Source organism: Lithobates pipiens, unplaced genomic scaffold (genome assembly GCF_037356315.1).
Source record: "Lithobates pipiens isolate NorthernLeopardFrog02 unplaced genomic scaffold, aLitPip1_a1.2 Scaffold_19, whole genome shotgun sequence".
NCBI classification, from domain to species: Eukaryota; Metazoa; Chordata; class Amphibia; order Anura; family Ranidae; genus Lithobates; species Lithobates pipiens.
Window position 1 is genome coordinate 419,896,130 of NW_027507764.1, and position 21,620 is coordinate 419,917,749.

Genomic DNA, 21,620 nt, shown 5'->3' on the forward strand with positions numbered 1-21,620 from the left:
TATTTTTTATTTTTTGTAAAATTTAGCCGGGGTTGGGTGTTTTTCTTTGTAAGAAAATGCTTCTGTCTTGCCACTCTACCCCATAGCCCAGACATATGAAGAATATGGGAGATTGTTGTCACATGTATCACACAGCCAGTACTTGCCAGATATTCCTGCGGCTCCTTTAATGTTTCTGTAGGCCCCTTGGCAGCCTCCCTGACCAGTTTTCTACTCGTCAATTTTGGTAGGGGTGGCCAGTTCTTCGTAATGTCAATATTGTGCCATTCTTTCTCCACTTGATTATCTTCACTGTGTTCCATGGTATATCTAATGCCTTGAAAATTCTTCTGTACCCTTCTCCTGACTGATACCTTTTAACAATGAGACCCCCTCTGATGATTTGTAAGTTCTCTGCGGACCATGGCTTTTGCTGCAGGATGCGAGTAAGAAAATGTCAGGAACGACTTACTAGAACAGCTGAACTTTATTTGGGGTTAATCAGCGGGACTTTAAATGACAGGTGTGTACTGACTACTATTTAACATGAGTTTGAATGTGATCGCTTAATGCAAGAAATAGAGGGTAGCCCAACTTCCTGGTTTGGGCGAAGAGAAGTAAAAGGGGAAAAAGTCCCTTGCCCTCAATTCAACCTTTTCCTTGTGTAACACACAAAGAAAAGGTTCTTTATAGGTTAAAATGGATGTAAACCCTCTCTCATCCTTTCTAAACTACTGACATAGTGCTTATCTATAAGGATGTACATGCCTCCTTACCTGTCAAATGTCTCCCCTCTCTGTTATGAGACCTGAGAAACTGCAGATTCTGTGGGTATGTCTGTTGCCTGGAGCTTGGTGGGTGGAGTCATGATGTCGGTATACTCCCCACCCACCTCTACACTCCCCTTGGCCAGGCATCGATATTTCTTACACTCAACTTCTGTTGGTCTTCTGGATTCTGCCCCATGATCATTAACATTCACTCAAAACCTAGGAAAGTCACCACATGACTTCAGCATGCCCAGGCATGCTGAGGTGTGGAGCAGCCAATCCTGGGAGAGCTGGAGAAGAATGGAGGAGGGGGATCTGAAGTACACAGACTGTGGCGCTCAGGCTCCTGCATGAGATATGTAAATCACCTGTTGCTCACAGCAAGGGGTGAAACCTACATCTATTTCTCTGTCTGAACCTTTTTCATCTCGCTGAAAAAAAGATGATTGCTCAGAGGTGTATTAACGCTTCATGGTAAGACTGGGCCACGGATGACATGAAATCCTATACTATACAAGGTGCAAGCCTTAATTAAAAAAAAAAAGTTGGGCTTGTAACCTTAAAGTAGATGTAAACTCAGTGACTTGCCTTGCAGAATTTAATGCAATGAGAAAGGCAACCTTGTAAGGATGGCCAGAGGAATAACCCAAGTTCAAATGACAAGGTTTTTTTTTTTTTTTTTTTTAAGAGCCAACAGAACTAGGTTGAGCTCACGCCGTCATGACAGGAGGAATAAAGTAAATGTTTGTTTTGTTTTTTTAAATGCCACTTAATACATTGACCTATCTCTTTAAACCCAGTCTGTTTAGGCAGTATAGTTTGCTGACCTGACACCATCCACAGGCAGCTTAAATGGGTTGTAAATCCTTAACAAAAAAAAAAAAAAAAAAAAATATATATATATATATATATATATATATATATATATATAATATATTTTTTTTATTAAACATGCCTATACTTACCCGCTATGTGCACTTGTTTTGCACAAGCAGCCCGATCCTCTTCCTCTGGGGTACCCTGGTGGCGTTCCAGGCTCCACCTCTTGATTGGGTGCCCCTGTGGAAAGTGGCTTTCCTTGGGGGCACCTGTGTGGGCTTGCTCCTGAGTCCTGCTGCTGTGTCCATTGACAGCCCTGCCCCCACATCACTGGATTTGATTGATATCAGCAGGAGACATTGGCTCCCGCTGCTGTCAATCTGTCCAATGAGAAAAGACAGCGGCTGAAGCTGCTACGCTCCTGCACATCGTTGGATCAGATCAGGCTCGGTTAAGAAAAAGGGTGGGGGGTCTGGGGGGGGGGGGGGGGAGCTGCAGCACAGGTCTTTCACCTTAATGCATAGAATGCATTAAAGGAGAAGTTCAGCCTGAGCTTGTTTGTTTGGGCTTCTCCTATGGGTCACAGGAGTGCAATTCGTTTTTCCCTCCTGTGACCCGTTTTCAGCAGAGAGCGGTCGGAAGTCCACTCTGCTGACGTCACTAATATCCATCCAGGTACCGGGTCATCCCGACTCTAAGTCTGGATCTGCCAGGTACCTGGACTGATAGCCGCCTCAGTGGGAGATTCAAAGAAGGTCAATTAAAGGGCGGTGGCAGGAGCCTGGGGGGCCGATTGCAGCCAGTCATGGATATAAGTGAGCTGGGAGGCCAGGAAGTAGTGTGTCAAGTTTGGGCAAGCCAGGCCCCCCATGGACTTTGCAGCTTGGAGGGAGGTCCTGGCTATACGGGGTTGGGAGCCATTCCAAATAAAGGCAAATAGGGCTGAATCAAGTTTTGTAAAGAATTTTTTGGTGAGGAAAAGCAGGGATGCTCTAAAGCAAGAGAAATTTTGGTAAAAAAATGAATTTAAATAAATTTAGTCGACTGATTAAGTTAAGGGGTAGTGATGACCAAGTACGAAATGTTACCGCCTTTTAACAATGGGGGCGATATTAGCATTCTCATATCCAGAGACATCAGCTTGAATCTGAATGCCCAGGTATTTAAACGTAGACGTTAACTGGATGTGTGACCTCTGTAGTTAAACAACAGGGAAGGGAGGGCCTATAACAAACGCTTGGGATTTCTCCCAGCCCACTTGAAGTCCCGAAACTGCACCAAACTCCTTAACGACCTGGAGTAGATTAACAAAATGAGCTTTTGCTGCCATCTAAGTATACAAGGGCATCGTCTGCGACCACGTCTCTGTTTAGTATCACTTTAAGGCACTGGGAAGATCTCGGTGTCCAGAGAAGACAAGTCTCCCAGATGAAGGAAAGCAATGACAGACCAGGTAGATTCTATGCATAATTTTTGTACCTGCAAGGAGGTGTGGTATGCCCGGTATGGGCATGTGGCACCTTTTCCTTTGGGGGGGATGGCAAAACCTCTTTTTTTTTTTTTTTAATTCTAGGACAAGGAACCCTCCTCGAGAAAAGCTATGTCAGAGCTGAGAAAATGTCCACCCATCTTTGCGGGCATGTTGCAAGTTTGACAACAGGAAGCAGAGTATAGACAACCATTTGAGCACAGTGTGCCCAAAAATGTTTTCAAAGAAATTGAGCGTGCCGATTTTATAACAAAAAAAAAAAAAACGTCAACTTCATACTCTCAGGAAAAGGATTTTTTTTTTATAAAGTAAATGCTGTAAACTACTTTAGTAGTGAGAAATTAACGTCATGCCTCAGATCAGTTCCTATTCATGCACCTTCACAGCTCAGAACACTGCAACCCCCCCCCCCCCCCCCCCCGCTCATCTGCCCCACCACTGTAACCCCCTGCACAGCTGCCTCACTAATACACCTGTTTTCACATCTGCCCCACTGCTCTACCATACCCCCCCTGCTACTTTTCTGCCTCAACACTGAAGCCCCCCCCCCCCCCCTCACATCTGTACACCCCTGCTCATCTGTCTTGCCACTGTAATCCCCCTGTACATCTGTACCACCCTGCTCATCTGCCCCACCAACGTTCTCAATTTCTGATCTTCCCCACTACTGTACCTCCATGCACATCTGTTCCACCACTGAACCATCTTCTCCTCTGTCCTAACACTGAACATATCTGCTCATCTACCCCACGACTGTACCTCCTGCACATCTGTCCTACCTCTGTTGCCCCTGCTATTCTGCCCCAACACTGTAACCCCCTGCTCATGTGTTCCACTGACGTACCTGCTTTGCACATCTGTCCCACCACTGTAACCTCCTGCCCATTTGTCCCACCAATGTACCTCCTTTCTCCTCTGCGCCAACACTGAACCCCGCCTGCTCATATGTCCCACCACTGTAACCCACTGATTTTCTGTCCCACTGTTGAACCCCCTTCTCATCCCTCCCACCACTGTACCTCCTGCACATCTGTCCCACCACTGTACCCCCTTGCTCTTCTGTCCCACCAATGTAACCCCACTGCTCAATCAATGTACCCCTTTTATCTGCCCCACCACTGCACATCTGCTCCACCATCATATCCCCATTTGCCGCGCCACTTTAACCCGCTTTCTGATCTGCCCCACCGATGTTCCATCTTTCTGATCTGCCCCACCGATGTTCCATCTTTCTGATCTGCCCCACCGATGTTCCACCTTTCTGATCTGCCCCACCACTGAACCATCTTCTCATCTGTCCCAACACTGAACTTATCTGCCTCACCACTGTAACCCCTTCTCATCTGCTCCAAGACTGTACCTCCTGCACATCTGTCCCAACTGTGTTCCCCCTGCTCCACCACTGTAACCCCCTGTTCATGTGTTCCAGTGATGTACCTTTCTCCCCTGCACATCTGCCCCACCACTGTAACCTCCTGCTAATCTGTCCCACCACTGTAACCCCCCCCCCCCGCTCGTCTGCCCCATCGCTGTACCCCATGATTTTCTGTCCCACTGTTGAACCCCCTTCTCATCCCTCCCGCCACTGTACTTCCTACACATCTGCTCCAGCGCTGTACCCCCTTACTCTTCTGTCCCACCACTGTAACCCCCTGCTTTCCTGCCCCACCACTGTAATCCCCTGCTCATCCACTCCGCCAATACACCACCTTTCACATCTGCCCCAACACTGAACCCCCTTTGCTCATTTGGCCTATCACTGTACCCCCCCCTTCTGTCCCACTACTGAACCCCCTTCTCATCTCTTCCACCACTGTAACCTCCTGCTCATTTTCCCCACCACTGTACCCTCTTTTCATCTATGATATGCAGGGTGGTGAAAGGAAGCAGAGATGAGACTCCTCTACCTGTCCTGGCACACTCATCCTGCTGCTCCACCTCTCACATCCAGCCAACGTGCTCATATGTGATGTCACATACCAGCATATGGAATGGATCTGCAATGATGAGCTCAGGTCAGGGGCATCTTCTGAAAGCATTGGGCCTGTGTGCAGGATCATAAGTTGGGCCCCCGCAGCTGAGAAAAAGTGGTTGAGTGTGATTTTCATTGCACTAAAAAAGGGACACACAGTGCAGGGGTTTAGTAGTAAGTGATGCAAAGTTTCAGGAAACATTTCAAAAAAGTTCCCAGAAGCTGAACAGTAATTCCACAAACTGTCACCTGATTGTAGTTTTCTCAAATCACAGTGAAATCCCTACTTTCTGAGATTGGTAATGGAAACCAAGCGAGTCATCTTCCTCAAGATGGTGGAGGGGCCTAGCAGGACTGTGGCTGGCTTTAGCATTGGCCAAGATAGTACTCCTCCTCCTGGAAACATGGACCGCTCCCCCCTAGTAGAACTGCACCCAATCTCTTCACCTTCACAAAAACTGATGATCGCAGCTACAGCAAAATTAGACAACCAATGTTTACCATCTTTACAGTGTGTGGGGGGCACAGTGCCTCCCCCTCAGTACAGGTGTGGGGAATTCTGAAATTGGAATGCATTAGTGGCTCACTGACACTTACTGCTGCTGATGGGGAGGGAGTCGAGTGCCAGCAAAAGAGGCTTGGCATGCCAGTTGTGGCACCAGTCCCGGGGGTTGCCTACCCCTGGTATAGGCAGAGACTAAAATTCCACTTTGTAACACCTGGATACAATGTTCCAAACCTAAACATTTGAAAGGTCCTGAGAATTAGATGGCTGTGATGGACAACAAACCCCCCCCCCCCCCCTCCCACTCTTAAAAAAATACCCTAATTTTGAGGAGCATGCCTTGGGCCTGAGAATTCTTAGTAGGCTCAGGAGTGGAGGGTTTCCCAGATGGAGATTTTTGTTTCATTTTCTGGTACAAAGGTGTTCTTTTCTTCCCGAGTGACTTTAGCAAATTTGTCCAATGAGAAAAGTTTCCCATCAAAGGGCACATGCAAAAGGCATTTCTTGCACTGGTGCTCCACAGACCAATATTTGAGCCAAATGCTCCTTCGCATATATATTGAAAATAAGCTCATTCTGGATATTTGATGTATAATATCAGCTTGTCCGTCAACATAATGCAGTGGGGCCTCTGGCTCTAGTTGCTGGAGGGAAGACAGATCCATTAGGATAGACCCAGGGTCCCAGAGCATAACCTTGGACTACACAGTTAGGGTCTGGCAGGTAGACACGGCTGCAATGGCAAGCTGCAAGACCGAACCTGCGAGGGAGAATAAGGCACATGGGGGTATCCTCAACAGGGACAGTCAGAATCTTGTTAAGATAAAAAAAAAATGGCTGGATCAACAATGGGGACATGTGAAGACTGCATCAATAAAGACGGAGATGGTGTACTTAAGTTTTAAAGTAATGTCTGTAGCCTGACTCCTTGTGTGTTGAATCCTCACATAAAAAAATAAAAAAAGTACAGGACTTCTTATCCTCAGATGACTTTGCAGAAGCAACTGCAGCCTCAGGAAATTCAGATGGACTCTGGAAGAGAGGGCATTAAAAATGTTCTTGTGGTCTCAGAGTTTTGAGTCAGGTCTCCTCACTGCAATTTTGTCCAAAAAATAGTTGATCGCAGCTGAGAATACTGGGCAAGGCCAGATAAGACACAGTCAGAGTGGCCCCCCTGCACATGCTCAGTTTGGTCTGTATTGCTGTAGAGAATATTTCCTTGTTGAGCTGAACTAGTCAGGTCATATGGTCACATTTGGGTGTATATACAGATCCTAAATGATAGTACAGCCCCTCCCTCTTCCTCCTCCATGCCCAGCAACTAAAAAAAAAAAAAAAAAAAAAAAAAAAAAAAGAACACAGTAGGTAGGATGTCACGTTGATTCATGGGTGATCCACCTCCCAAAACAGCATGAGGGCACAGGCTGTAATGGAAATCTCCTCCTACCCGAACACTCAGTACACGGTCGGCCAAAAAGGTACACGTATATAGTGGCAGTATTTTAATGTAAAAAGAAGAAGATTTATAAGCTGTGGGGGGTGGCAGAGGAACTATTTTCATACTACTAGGTTTAGTAACACGTTAAGGAAACCACAGAGTGCTTTAACCCAGGCAGGAGACAATGACCATGGCAATCGGTATCAAGTCCCATAGAGGGGACACTAAGGCCAACTGGCAGCTGGAGAGACAGTCCACAATGATACTCACAAATTAAATTACTGGAGTAGAAAGGGTCAATGGCATTTGCAATCAAGTCACTTATAAGGCAGCACCCCAGTACTGTCCACTGAATCGTAGAATCAATGCTGGTTGAAGAGGAGATAAACGTGGTGGGGGGGTGAGAGTGGGAGAATGGAGTCAATTGTCAATGAGGTACGTGAATGTTCAAGAGAACATTTGACATGCATGCACAGTATGGCCACCATAGATGGTATCTGCACATGAGCAGAGGGGCCCTAGAAAACCCCCAATTACAGAGGGAAGGCCACTTCCACACCAAATCTAAGACATGGCACAGTTCCTACTTCCCACCACTCACCATGCACTTGATTGTTTTGCAGCCTAGGCCCAATGGATAAAACCCTCAGGCTGGAACTGGATTGCATGCAATGACACAGGCTCCCTATGTAAACAGAGTAAAACGCCCCGTGACACGACTTTCCCAGGCACATCAGGTTATAGAGAGGCAAGATCCAGGTAGTATGCCAAGCTTTGCCCCTTCAGTAGGCATACCTCTCTAAGGGGCCTTCAGGGACACAGCTCTACCAAACAGGTTAACTGTGGCCCTGAACCTGTAAAGCACTCTATGGAGGACTCAACATATTTGGACTCTATGTAAGACCCTCACCCAGTTACCAAAGACACATTACTTGCAGGCCATGCTTCTTTTCAGCAGATTCTGGGTACAGCCATGACAATGCCAAACATCAGCCAATCTGGAAAGCTCCAAAAAAAAAATTGCTTCATCTCTGCATAGGCTAAAGAAACTTGCTAGATGTAAAATAAATCTTGATAAAACTAGCAAGACACTAGCAAAAAAAAAAAAAAAAAATGGCATGCTGAGGGAGTGTGATTATACTGGTCTGGTTTACAACTTTGTGTTGCCTAAAGGCAGCAGCATAACACTTAGGCTGGCCATACATGGTCAAATTTTCTTTTGAAAATCAGAAGATTTGTGCGTTTTGTGATCCGATGGTGCCACCAGTGATTTTGAAATTCGACCAACCGGGCCTTTGATATCCCCTCATGTTCCTACAGAAAATATATTTTTTGTGGCTGGGAATCTTTTCTTTCCAGGAATTTTCCTTTCTTGCAAATGCGCATTTCTTTTTCGATTACATTAGAAAATCTTTTGTTTTTCAAAAAACAATACTGAAATTTGATGGCCACACGAAAATCGGCTGTTGCAGCCCATCAATGCTGTGAAATACGAACGAAAATTCTTAGGTCGAATTTCGAAAGAATTTTCTTTTAAAAATCTTATCTGTGTATGGCTTTACCATAGGTTACATTATATTTTAGATCTTTAGATATTTTTTAGATATTTTTAGGCTCTTTAGAGAACAGGATAAAAAAAGTACAAGAGACACCAAATGTAAGGTTGAAATAATTGGTTTAATTACAGTTAATCGAGCCAAACTGTCAGGGAAAAAAAAAAAACACCATTATTCTACACATTTACAGAAAGGCCACAGCAGTTTATCAACATACAGTATAAAAACCCTTAAAAAAAAAGAGCGACTGTGAAGCAGACAAGTGTCACTCTGAAATCCTCATAGGTATACATACATTGCACAACAAAAGCATATATCTTCACTGTAAAAGGTCATTTACGGGGAATATAGCATGAAGAAATTTACCTATGCTGGAACCCCTAGTTGTGGTAGAAGTCAGTGATTGGCAGTTTCCATCTATGAGCTCCGGGGAAGTGATATTCAGCCAAACAGGATCACTGCTCTAGCACAACTAATTCTGCCAGTGAATTCTGGTAAAGTACTTTGCTTCATGCCAGCTTCCATTTGAATATTTGCATTAATCTAACCATAAGAGATAACTATGATGTCTCATATTCAAGGCCCATTGCCAGTATGATGGGTCTGTACCAATTTACGGAATATTCTGCTTCACGGTAACCAGTTTTTTCCTTTTCATACTCTCAGCGGTAGGTAGAGATAGGTTTTGGTTGCTATGGGCAACACAGTTCTTCCTTAGATAAATAAGGCCCATTCTGTTGTAATAGTGTGTTAATCACACATTTATGAGACATAACACTAGTTTTCCTGGGGAATAAAAGTACTTTTAGAAACTCAAAGAAGGAAAAAAGAAAAAGTAAAAAAAAAAAAATTACTGAAGTACAGCTCAGCCTTTCATTTTCAAGCCTAGAAAAATGAAGGGCATAAGCTGATTGTTAGATGCAGACAGTAATGCACTCTTCCATATGCATGGTCCCTCGTATCAATGTTCTTTCATAAAACAAGAGCAAAGTAACAGCGGTTTAAAAAATAAAGTGCAATGGAATAGTTCACAGATGAAACAGGACTGATGATTTTCCAGCAAACAAACAAAGAAATGGTGAATGCATCTGATACATTGTCATTTTTTTCCCTCATCTATGCAATGCCCTGCTACTTTTCCTTTCAGGTAAAGCAATATTTTGTGTCAGTCATTCATGTACCACCATGGCAACCTTGGAAGTGTCTCCAGGTTTAAATATTTCTGTGTACAATACGGTTTACCATATAAATACCATAAAGCTGGCCACTGACTTTTCTTTTGAAGCTGCCAAATAAAATTGCACCTGTGACCGAAATGAGGAATATTTCATTTAAATTGTTCAAGTGGTTCTAAAGCCTAAACTTTTTACCTTAATGCATGCTTACCGTAGGCATCAGTATCCACCCCTCACCCCCACCCCCCCTTTAATTACCTGAGCTGTCATTCAATTCAGCACTGTGCCCATCTGCAGCTCTTCTCTCCCCTCACCTTCTGGTCTCTCAGACTGTGCTGAGACCGATCCATTGGCCTTTGCTGCTGTCAATCAAAGCCAGTGATGAGGGGGGCAGGGCAGAGTCCCACTATCTGTGTCTATAGATGTATACAGCGAGGCTTGGGTGGGAGCACGCACAAGTGCATGCATAGAAAGCGGCATTCTATGGGGGCACTCGGCAGAGAGGAGGAAGTTTGGGGCCACTCTGTGCCATTCCATGGCACAGATTAGGCAAGTATAATACCTATTTAACTATTTTGTTTTTAATTGAGCATTTACAACTACTTCCATTTCACAATTTTTTTTGGATGATCTTTTTTGTTTAAAAATAAAAACAATCTGTCTGATTTTTTTCTTCTTCTTCTTTTGTTTAAAAATAAAAACTGATGAAAACTGTAGTTCAATCAGAAAGCACTGATATTGGAAACAGCAAAAGAACAGCAAGCGAGTTTTACAGCTACTGGTACACAGTGTGTTAATAACTAGGGCTGCACCGATACCCAAGTACACGTGCAAATGCTCAGATACCTGAAACCAATACTGTTGCAGTGCAATTTGAGCCTGTACAAAAATTAAAAACACTGCAAAGATTGTCATGCAATTTGAACAGGAATGCAGTCTGATTCCTGTCTGAATCACAGGCGGATTCCTGAACCGGATAACTGAACTTGTCATAGTGACTTCAGCCTGGGTACATACAGGAGCAGTGCAGGAAACCATGCGATTCAGACAGGAATCAAACCCCATTCCTGTTCAAATTGCATTTGATTCTTTGAAGTGCTATTTGAGCCTCATTTTGTATGGGCTCAAATCGGACCGCAAAGGTATTGGTACTCAGTATCAGCGAGTACTTGAGCACAAGTATGGGTACTCGAAAAAAAAAAAAAAAACAGTATCCGTGCAACCCTATTAATACCCATAAGATTGAATTTTCAGCCTTAAGTGGAGGTCCATTTAAATTATTAATCTTCCTTCAACGTAATATGCATTTGATACTTCAATATTTGTCCACTGGTTAGTTATTTAGGAGTAAGCTTATCTGCTAAAAACAAGACTTTTCTTTCTTTAAAATTTACAGAACTGTCACTGGTCTAAAACAGAACAAGAGAACACACAAGTCACAGGCAATGCTGTCTGCAGACTCATCATACGCTTCTGTATATACCCACATGAGGACTTCAGTTTACACTCATCAGAGTCTTCGATCTTTACAATTAGTTTAGTCCACTATGAACAAACTCATTTGTTGCATGTAAACATGACTAAAGTACAGTATAGAAAATACTTGAACCATGATTTCTTGGAAGAAAAATATCAAAATACTTGCTTTAAAAATCAAGCTTAAGTGAATCCTTTTATTCCAGTTAAAAATAACATGTGAACAGCCCTTGGGGTGTTCACATCCTGAGTTCATTGGTAGGGGCATCTGAAAACATACAGGCTTTGTCTGTAAACTAAGACGTTATGAAGTCCAATCTTCAACTTGATGGATGAGATCCGCTGATAAAATTATATACTAGAAACTGACTGGTACCACAATAGTTCGTTGCAAACAGCTTGCCATCTGGAGTTGGGTCCGAGAATGCAATTTCATCCTTATTCAGATGAGAGCCATATATAAAATGGTTTCTGTTAGAAAAAAATATTAGAATCATAAATGGATGAGCATAATAGCAGCATACATTTTTAGTTCATTATAGTTACATAGTATGGAGTGGCTGTGGGAGGTTGGCATTCTTCTTGGTACAATCTATAGCCAACTTTTAAAGTTGTTTTAAAGCCTAAATCATTTTTATCTTGCAGCATTCCTTGCAGTAAGGTAAAAAATGTTTAGGCATCGGCATTCCACCTCATCTCCCCTTTTACTTACGAGAGCCTTCATTCACTTCAGCGCTGTGCACATCTGCAGCTCTTCTCTCCCCTTCATGCCTGGTCTCATTCGCTTTGCTGAGGCAGTGGCTAGCCATTCACAGAAAGCCTTTGTATTTTATGAATGATCACAAGGCTTCTGCCCACCTCTTTGCCTCAGCCAGTCAGACGGCATCCTTGTATTCATTCATAAAATACAAAGCTTCCTGAGCAGCACTCAAGCGGACTCAATTTTATTTCAGGATTGAGACAGAAAGTCCCCATCCTGCTGCTGTAACACAACGCTGTATACTTTATGCAGCCGATACATACACAGTTTATACAGTGCTCCTGGTGGAGGCATCAGTTCGTTAACAAAATAGTTCATTCAGTCCAGCTTGATCCAAATGAACTATTTAACCTCTTCTCATGGGCTTTAACACTGAGAGGCTACATATTTGTGGCCCTCTGCACAAATCTTTCTGTGCTGAGTGCACGCTCCCAGCAGTTACCGGAAAGCTCCTGATGCATACTTGCGATTGGGAGCTTTCCAATCATGTGAGCGCTGTGACAGCCAATCATAGCCGTAACGTGATCGGAATATCAGCTTTCACAGCATTTAGAACCACTTTAAGGGTCAGGAGGTGGGAAGGGGTTAATAGGTAATGCCAAGGTAATAGGAAAACTGCATTGAATAAGATAAGAAAGGAATCAAGGATTCAAAAAGAGGCTTCTGAAACGCACCGAATTCAAATTCCAGGGAGTCAGAGGGGATTGGATTGGGAAAGGTAAGGGAATTAATTCACATGAGAACATGTGCACAAAAGGTTTTATTTGCAGAGTGGGAAGCCAATGGTCTCTGAAGCAAAATGGGAAGGGCAGAGGCTTGTTTCTCAATGGTGCTAAATGCCTAATGGTCCAGACCCAAATGCAGGAAAGACAGTATTCATTTCCCACAGAGAAATTCCTGTGGGAAAATCCTTTACTCGCACCAAAGTATACCCACCATTTCTGATGATAGACTTTGTGGAATGTAGTCTTCTGAACGTTGAGCATTGGATGAATCACAGATTCAGAGTTGATCCTGTCCCTTTTCAACAGCCATGCCACTGAAGATAGCGTCAAAGTAGTAAGATAGTAACTAGGCTCTTGAGACAGCAGACCCCATGGAGTGACTGTGAAAAGTGTTTGCGACCTCAGGGGCCCTTTAAGATCAGAGGCCAGGAACAGTACTGGTAGAAGCAACATGTTAAACATATAAAGTGATGTGCACCACATCTATAAAAGAGTCTCTGCAGCTGATAGCTCAGATATCAGCAAGGATGCAGGTAATCACTCTGCTGTCAGTCTAAAACCTACTAATTTGGGCAAGTTAAGTTAAAGTTCTGGATGACAGTAGTAAAAACCTCAGACAAGAGGACAAAACTAAAATACACTCATCAAAGCTGAGGAAATATACACCAATATGACATAACATAAGGATTGAAAATCCATGTGGCTTTGTAGCAGCTGGGAAATGCTTCTTAGGTGGTAAAGATCACAGAGTACACACATGACACTCCAACCAGCAGAAAGAGGTTTGTGTTCTTTCCCACATGAATCCTGTTCATGGCAAATACAGCAGAAAAACAGAAAAATATGGTGCCCAGTGAGTAGACCATTCAGGTCACTAAGTAAGTTTTTAAGAGACAAATAAAGCAATGCCAGCACCTCTGGACCTGGAGAGTGCTCCACAGCAAACGTAACAAGAAACAGACTGGAAAGCACCCAAGCAAGGTTCAGTAACCGAAGGACACTTCTAAGCAACCCTGCAACATCCATTCCAGCAGGGGTAGCATTCCAAAACCAAAGCTGGAGATGACTGCCCTGCATAATTGCAGATCAATGCTCACCTGCTACTGTCTAGAGAAAAGTCTTGATTAAAGAGAAAAAAAATGCTATAAAAAAAAAAAAAAAAAAAAGGTTGTTTGAAAAAAAAAAAAAAAACTGCGCTGAAGAAAAGATATGCATCTGCCTAGGACATGAGCAAAAAGTCTAGGCAAGCTGATAGGATGGGTTGTACCCTGGGCCCATCTGCAGTTTTTTTTTTTTGTTTGCTACTAGCTAATCCACCTCTAGGAGACAATATAACCCCAAGGTTTAAGACTTCCTGTGTTCCTCAATAGACAAGAAAGAAACCATTATTAAATCAAACCGCATCAGTTGTATAGGCGAAATGATTATGGATGACCGAAAACTTGCTCAGTTAACAAGATGGAGACTTTGAAGGTTAATTGAGAAATAAAAACTTTTCATTGGATTAGATACTCCATCCAAATAGCTCCACTAATTCTCACGGTGCTCTAGCACCACCATGTTGTCACTGTGTATTTTTGTACTATCTCCAGATTATTCCTGAGCAAAGAACGGCTTCTGATGAACCTTACTAAAGCAATGAAGGTCATGTGTGTAGGCCTCCTCTCCCCTTCATCAGCAGTGGGAAAAGGGGATTACAGATAAAATCTCAAGTAGCCTTTGGTTCCTTAATAGCCGGACTGTCTGCAAACAGCTTAGCAACTGTCAATTACCAATAATCCTATACAGCCTGGTTATAATTACCTTAGACACTCCAGCATCCTGGAAGCAATCTTCTGCCTCCTCATCATTGAGAATACCCAGATGCGGCTTACTCCACAGATAGCCGGCTCGGGAGTAGTAGCACAGCACCAAGCTTTCCCCCTCTCAGAAAATAACTTCTCTGTGTCAGAGGATGGATTACCTGGATTAAAATCCTCAATTACTCTGTAACCCTATAAAAAAAAAAAAAAAAAAAAAAACACACACCATGACGGATAGCCAAACAGAGGGCAAATAAATACATGTATATGATTTTTGGACATATTAAATTCAGACTAGTGTATATACTCAATGAACCACAATAGATTTAGTTTTAAGATTGCCATTGGCATAATGAGGATTAGCAGAAATAGCCTAAAGGTGGGATTTCAAATGATATGGCTACAACCTACATTGCTTCTAGATGAGCTTTTTCTTCATTGTGCTCCAATAACCAACTTTTCTCTATAAAAGGGGTAGGCCAGAGACAGTAATGCTGGGGTGCAAAGTGCTTGATAATGCTGAATGTCCAGGCAGGAAATAAGGGCTCCATCTCACCTGAGAGGCTCAAAGTGTGCAGTGAAAGCAAAGTAATTTCAATACAGAAGAGGTGTAGCTCAACTTTAACCAGCAACCATCATGAACAGTGTTCAAGTATTCAGTGGAATTTGGTTAAGGCCTGGTTAAAACCTATGCAGTTTGCTTTTGATCCATTTCTGCAGTGCTTTTTGCATATGCATTTTTATTGCATTATTTTTATGTGTTTTGCTTTTTATTATTTTATTTTTTTGATAGTTCAAAAATCACAAAATGTATCAAAAATACACTACATGCTTTTCTACAGCATCTTCATTGAATTCCATTGAAGCAAAAATGCACAATTTTGAGTTAAAAAAAAGTCCTTGACCCTTTCTTGCATTCTATGCATTAAGATCATAAAAAACCTTCTGTGTGCAGCAGCCCCCCCTCATACTTACCTGAGCCCCCTCTCTATTCAGGGATGTTGCAGGAGAGGCTCGGCTGCCCAAGACTCGCCTCCTCATTGGCTGAGACACCAGTAGAGCGTCATTGGCTCCTGCTGCTGTCAAAGTCAGTGAGCTAATGAGGAGAGAGAGGTGGCCTAGCCGAGGCTCCATGTCTAAATGGACACAGGGAGCCGTGGCTCGGCTCGGGTGCCCCCATAGCAAGCTGCTTGCTGCAGGGGCACGTGTCAAGAGAGAGAGGGGCCAGGAGAGCCAGTGAGGGACCTGAGGAGGATCGGGGCTGCTCTATGCAAAACCATTACACATGGCAGGCAAGTATAACATGTTTGTTATATTTAACCACTTCAATACAGGGCACTTTCGCCCCCTTCCTTCCCAGCCCAATTTTCAGCTTTCATCGCTCTAGCGCTTTCAGTGACAATTGCGCGGTCATGCTACACTGTACCCAAAATAAATTTTTATCATTTTGTTCGCACAAATAGAGCTTTATTTTGGTGTTATTTATTCACGACTCAGTTTATTTTTTGCGATATAAGCGCAAAAAAAGCGGAAATTTGGAAAAAAAAAACTATATTTTCTTTTTTCCATTTTAAAAGAAATCCAATAAAATCTAATTTTGTCATAAATTTAAGCCAAAATGTATTCTGCTACATGTTTTTGGTAAAAAAAAAAAAAAAAGTGTATAATAATTGGTTTGTGTGATCACGGACATATGTACGCAAATGATCATGTACATATGTGTGCAGGTGATCACGTACATATGTGTGCAGATAATCATTGGGACATGTGATTTTAGTGGGACATATGTGGGGGACATTTTTTTATTATTAGGGACATGTGTTTTTATTATTTGGGGACATGTATGTTTTGGGGACATGTGTGTTTATACTGTGTGGTGTGTTGTGTGTTTACACTAGACTGATGATCAGTGAGTAAAAATCTGTAAAAAAACAGCTCATACTGACTGATCATCAGCCGGCTGCAGCGATCTGCTCTCCTCTCCTCAGCGATGACTTCTGTGTGAGGAGAGGAGGAGCGGATTGCCTAGCAACCGGCTGTTTGTTTACATCACATGACGGCCGTGATTGGACACGGCCGTCATGTGATCAGGAGGGCCAATCACAGAGCCCTCCTGCCGATCTGAGATGCGCCGTGTCTGGGTGACACGAGCACATCGGGATCGCGCCGCTGCGCGGGCACGCGCGCGATCCCGCTCCTTCTGAAGGACGTTCCTGAACGTCCTATCAGAAGTAGACGGCTCCCACCCGGCCGTATATGTGCATTGGCCGGGTGGGAAGTGGTTAAGCAAAAAAAAAAAAAAACGACTCATCTCATGTGAACACGTCCTAAGGGAAGATGGTCTGGCTTCTTACTTACTCCTAGTTCTTCCACTGACACCAACAATGGGGCATAAATTCCTCCACTAACAAAAATGGGACACTATTTCTCCCACTGACACCAACTTTTTCTTCCCATAATACCAAACATTGAGCATTGGTAACACCAACTGGGCACAGTCCAACCCCCCTAAAGTCTGAAGGACAGTAAAATGGCTCTTTCTTTAAAAAGTTTTGAAACCCCTGCCACATACCAATAAAAGATTTACTTTGAAAATCTTTTTATTGCAAATGTGGAAACATTGTGAAGCAGAAAATACAGCATAGGCAAGATCCAAAACAACGAACCAGGATCAATAATTACCCATTGTATATGTTCTGCAATTAAACACCCAACAACTTTCTTGTCAGAGCTAATAAACATAAGGGTTTTTGTCCTGGAATGCAGCCGAAGTGGAACTTGCTGGAACCCCAAATCATTATCCACCATTTCTCTGATCTCCTCAACCTAAAAAAAAAAAAAAAAAAAAAAATTTAAAAAAATAATTACAAAAATAAGGGAAGAAATGTTAAAAGGTAAATGTGATTACAGTTTACGGCAATAAAAGTGAAAAATACTGAAGTTAAAAGTTGCAACTACCTTTTTAAGTGCATATTTAGGGTCATCTGGCAACACCATTATGATTTTCCCATCTGGATATTCAGCCACAATCCTTTCCTTCTTCCAGCCCTGCATAGCATAAATCAAAGTTAAGAGAAATTGAATCCTAGAAGCTGTGCCCAAAATAAAGCAGGCAGAAGGCAAAGAACTAGTCACCAATATTGCTGTGGGCACCTAATCTTTTCCTAATACTGGCTTACCATGCCCTACTCTGCAAAGTGTCGGTGGGTAGGCAGCCATCCTAGTAGAGGTGGCTTTCTTCCTCATGTCAGAGACACCAAGAAAAAGAACAGTGAGCAGCACAGTAGTGACATCGACAAATCTCACTTCAAATCTGGCAAGACTAAAAGCAGCAGTGCCTTAAATCTCAAATAGCAGATATACTATGAGGCTTAAAGAGTATTTAAACCCAGCATTTCATATTCTTTGCATTGCTTTCCGTGTGTGAAATACCTGGTGTTCCTGCCAGTCCCTCTGCTTTTCTATTTAAAGCTGACCACACTACGCAGAATACACAGTGGTCAGTTCTCTAGATGTGCTGGGAACTAAGCCTGCTATCCTTCAAAGATCAGACTTGTTCAGACACCCCTCCCAAACACACCTGTACAGCCATTTGATAGAAAGTTCAGTGTGCTGCCGCCCCCCCCCCCCCCCCAGCTGTTATGAAGTTGAGAACAAGGGAATGCAATCACGTATAAACACTTTTTTTGAGCCCTTTCACACGGGGGCGTTGGCGGTAAATTAGCAGTGCTTTTTGGCTGCTAGCGGGGTGCTTTTAACAACTGCTAGTGGCCAAAAAAGGGTTAAAAGCGCCCGCAAAGCGCTGCTTTGCTGGTGCTGCCCACTGCTTTCAATGGGCAGGGGCATTTTAGGAGCGGTGTATACACCGCTCCTAAAGAGCCTCAAAGATGCCGCTTGCAGGCAATACAAGTCCTGCCAGTGCACCCCTCCATTGTGACAGGAGGCTATTTTTAGCACTATAGCACCCAAGTATGAAAGGGGTCTAAATATTTTTAAATCTATACAAAAATGTTTTACCTTGTAAATTTGATTTTAAACTCAATGGGTTGTTTTACAAGGTGAGGGTTTACAATCACTTTAAAGCAGAATTGATACTTTTCTTAACATTATTCAGATCCTGATGGTACAAACCTCATGAAGTACTTTGTCCCATTATCCTAGGTGCCCTGTAACACTAGCTGCAATGTCGGACAGACTCTTGGCGCACGGCTCTCCAACATCGCAGCTAGCAAGGAGGTCACTCTTTCACAGCGAGTACCTGTGTCCAGCTCCCAGCACCTGTGCAAAGCAAGCACCAGCAAGAGAAATACAAAGGAATGCGAGGTGCATCAGTCTCTGCAACAAGGCAAATGTTCACTTTTTTGAGCCTAGGTCCACTTTGCGCACAGACACACAGACACACTAAGACATACAGTGCACCTGGAAAGTATTCACAGTGCTTCAATTTTTCCACATTATTCCAAAATGGATTCAATTCATTGTTTTTCAATTCTAAAAACAATACCCCATAATGATGCAGTGAAAGACGTTTGTTTGAAATCTTTGTAAATTTATAAAAAAAAAAATAATAATCACATGTACTGTACATAAGTATTCAGTCTTTGCTTAATGCTTGTTGAAGCACCTTTGGCACCAATTATAGCCTCAAGTCTTTTTGAATATGATGCTACAAGCTTGGCCCATCTATTTTTAAAAAAAGTTTCTCCCATTCTTCTTTGCAGGACCTCTCAAGCGCCATCAGGTTGGATGGGGAGTATCGTTGCAGAGCCATTTTCAGATCTCTCCAGAGATGTTCAAATCTGGACCACTCAAGGACATTCAGAGTTGTCCCACAGCCACTCCATTATCCTGGCTGTGTGCTTAGGGTCATGGTCCTGTTGGAAGATGAACCTTTGTCCCATTCTGGGGTCCAGAGTGCTTTGCAGCAGGTTTTCATCAAGGATGTCTCTGTACATTGCTGCATTCATCTTTCCCTTGATCCGGACTAGTCTCCCAGTTCCTGCCGCTGAAAAACATCCCTACAGCATGATGCTGCCACCACCATGCTTCATTGTAGGGATAGTATTGGCCAGGTGATGAGCAGTGCCTGGTTTCCTCCAAACACAATGCTTGCCACTCAGGCCAAATAGTTTAATCTTTGTTTCATCAGACCAGAGAATTTTGTTTCTCTTGTTCTGAGAGTCCTTCAGGTGCCTTCTGGCAAACTCCACGTGGGCTGTCGTGTGCCTTTTACTGAGGAGTGACTCCCATCTGGCCACTCTACTACACATGCCTGACTGGTGGAGTGCTGCACAGATTGTTGTTCTTCTATAAGGTTCTCCTCTTGGACTTCATGGCTTGGTTTGTGCTCTGACATGCACTGTTAACTGTGGGACCTTATATAGACAGATGTGTCTTTCCAAATCGTGCCAAATCAACTGAATTTACCACAGGTGGATTCCAATCAAGTTGTAGAAACATCTCAAGGATGATCAGTGGAAACAGGATGCACCTGAGCTCAATTTTGAGTGTCATGGCAAAGGCTGTGAATACTTATGTACATGTGATTTTTCTCCTTTTTTTATAAATTTGCAAAGATTTCAAACAAACTTTTTTCACCTTGTCATTATGGGATATTGTTTGACAAAATTTTGAGGACAATAATGAATTTAATCAATTTTGGAATAAGGCTGCAACATAACAACATGTAGAAAAAGTGAAGTTCTGTGAATGCTTTCGGGATGCACAGCATATACACACACACACACACACACACACACACACACACACACACACACACACACACACACAAAATGGCAGTTCTTTGCTTTAAATCTCAAAGGAAGTGTAAGGCCATACAATAAATAGTGCTTACCACATACTTTACCGCACTGATGAACTGGTTATGAAACAGAAGGTGCTGTGTCTCATCTTCAGGATTTGACGCAGTATACAGCATGCCACACACACAGCAAGATATGGCGCCAAACCTTTTCTGTCCAGCATCCTGACGCAAGAAAGATAATGATGTTCGGTAAGTGGTAAAGATAACGTGGCCTTAAAAAGTTTACAATATGCCTGTTGATGAAGTGTTGGTTTTAACTTCTGAGTGATTTAAATAAACACGCTGGTATACATTACAAGGTAATCAGACAATATTTAGGCTGCAAAAGTATTATTGGCCAAAAGTTAGAGTGCAGAGGTTACATGAGACAGAGACCAAGTGGATCATGAGGTGGTCACAGCCCACAAGTTTAGAGAGAAAAAACAAAAACGCAAACGCACGTGCGCGCACACACACACACACACACACACACACACGAGTAGGCAGAATGGGAGCTGAACCTGAAATTAGGTGGGTAGAGGTAGAGCAAAATGTGTGACAAAATGACCAACCTGGCAGAATGTGCGTCACTTCCTATGACATGGAATCAGCTGTAGCTGAAATCCGCACGCACTGCGTCATACATCCCTTCAGTGGCTGATGTCAGTGCACGGAGGAATATGCCTGACAAAATGCTTGCCCGACTACTGCGCATGCACATGGCAGAAATTAACTAACACTTACGAAATTTACGTTCTTAAGGCCATCTTGCTACACCTAATGCCACGAGCAGACTTTTCAACAGCAAATTAAAATCGTGTGTGGGCTCCATTGGACCTTTGCTGTCCAAAAATCTGATAGCCTTTAGAAATAGAACATGTTTCAAAATTTTCAGAGGGACTCGAGTCCGGTCAAAATATCTGTTCGGCTGTATGCTAGTCCGACGGAGGAAAAGCAACGCTAGGGCAGCTATTTGCTACTGGCTACTGGCTATGAACTTCCTTATTCTAGTCCGGTCGTACGTCACCACGTTCAAATCCGTCAGACTTTGGTGTGATTGCTTGTGGCCAAGTCCGTTCATTCTGAAAGTCCATCGGAACTCCGCCAAAAGTCCGTCGGGAAGACCTTCGGACCTAGTCCATTGAAAAGTCTGGTCGTGTGTACACAGCATTACACTCAATCTCATCACACCTACAGTAAGCAGGCAGGGAAGCGGACATCTTGCTACACCAAACCCCGTTTTTAATTAGCAAACTAATTTCAGCAATTGAGTGAGCTTATAAGTATATATTTATGCAGATAAGCTCACTCGATTGCAGAAATTAGTTTGCCAATTCAAAATGGGGTTTGG

The 21,620-nt window shown here is 43.1% G+C and overlaps 1 protein-coding gene across 1 annotated transcript in view; it reads right to left on the bottom strand.

The window, feature by feature from the left end:
• Positions 1-8,630: 8,630 nt before the first annotated feature.
• The window catches only part of ESCO1 (establishment of sister chromatid cohesion N-acetyltransferase 1), a 59,395-nt gene continuing 46,405 nt past the window's right edge, over positions 8,631-21,620 (bottom strand). Inside the window, exons 6-10 of the mRNA XM_077492553.1 lie at positions 20,321-20,452; positions 17,425-17,514; positions 17,149-17,292; positions 14,468-14,658; positions 8,631-11,650 (exon numbers count right to left, since the gene is read on the bottom strand). Coding sequence (XP_077348679.1) covers positions 11,500-11,650; positions 14,468-14,658; positions 17,149-17,292; positions 17,425-17,514; positions 20,321-20,452 — 708 coding nt within the window. The 3' untranslated portion in view covers positions 8,631-11,499. The remainder of the gene's footprint in view (positions 11,651-14,467; positions 14,659-17,148; positions 17,293-17,424; positions 17,515-20,320; positions 20,453-21,620) is intronic.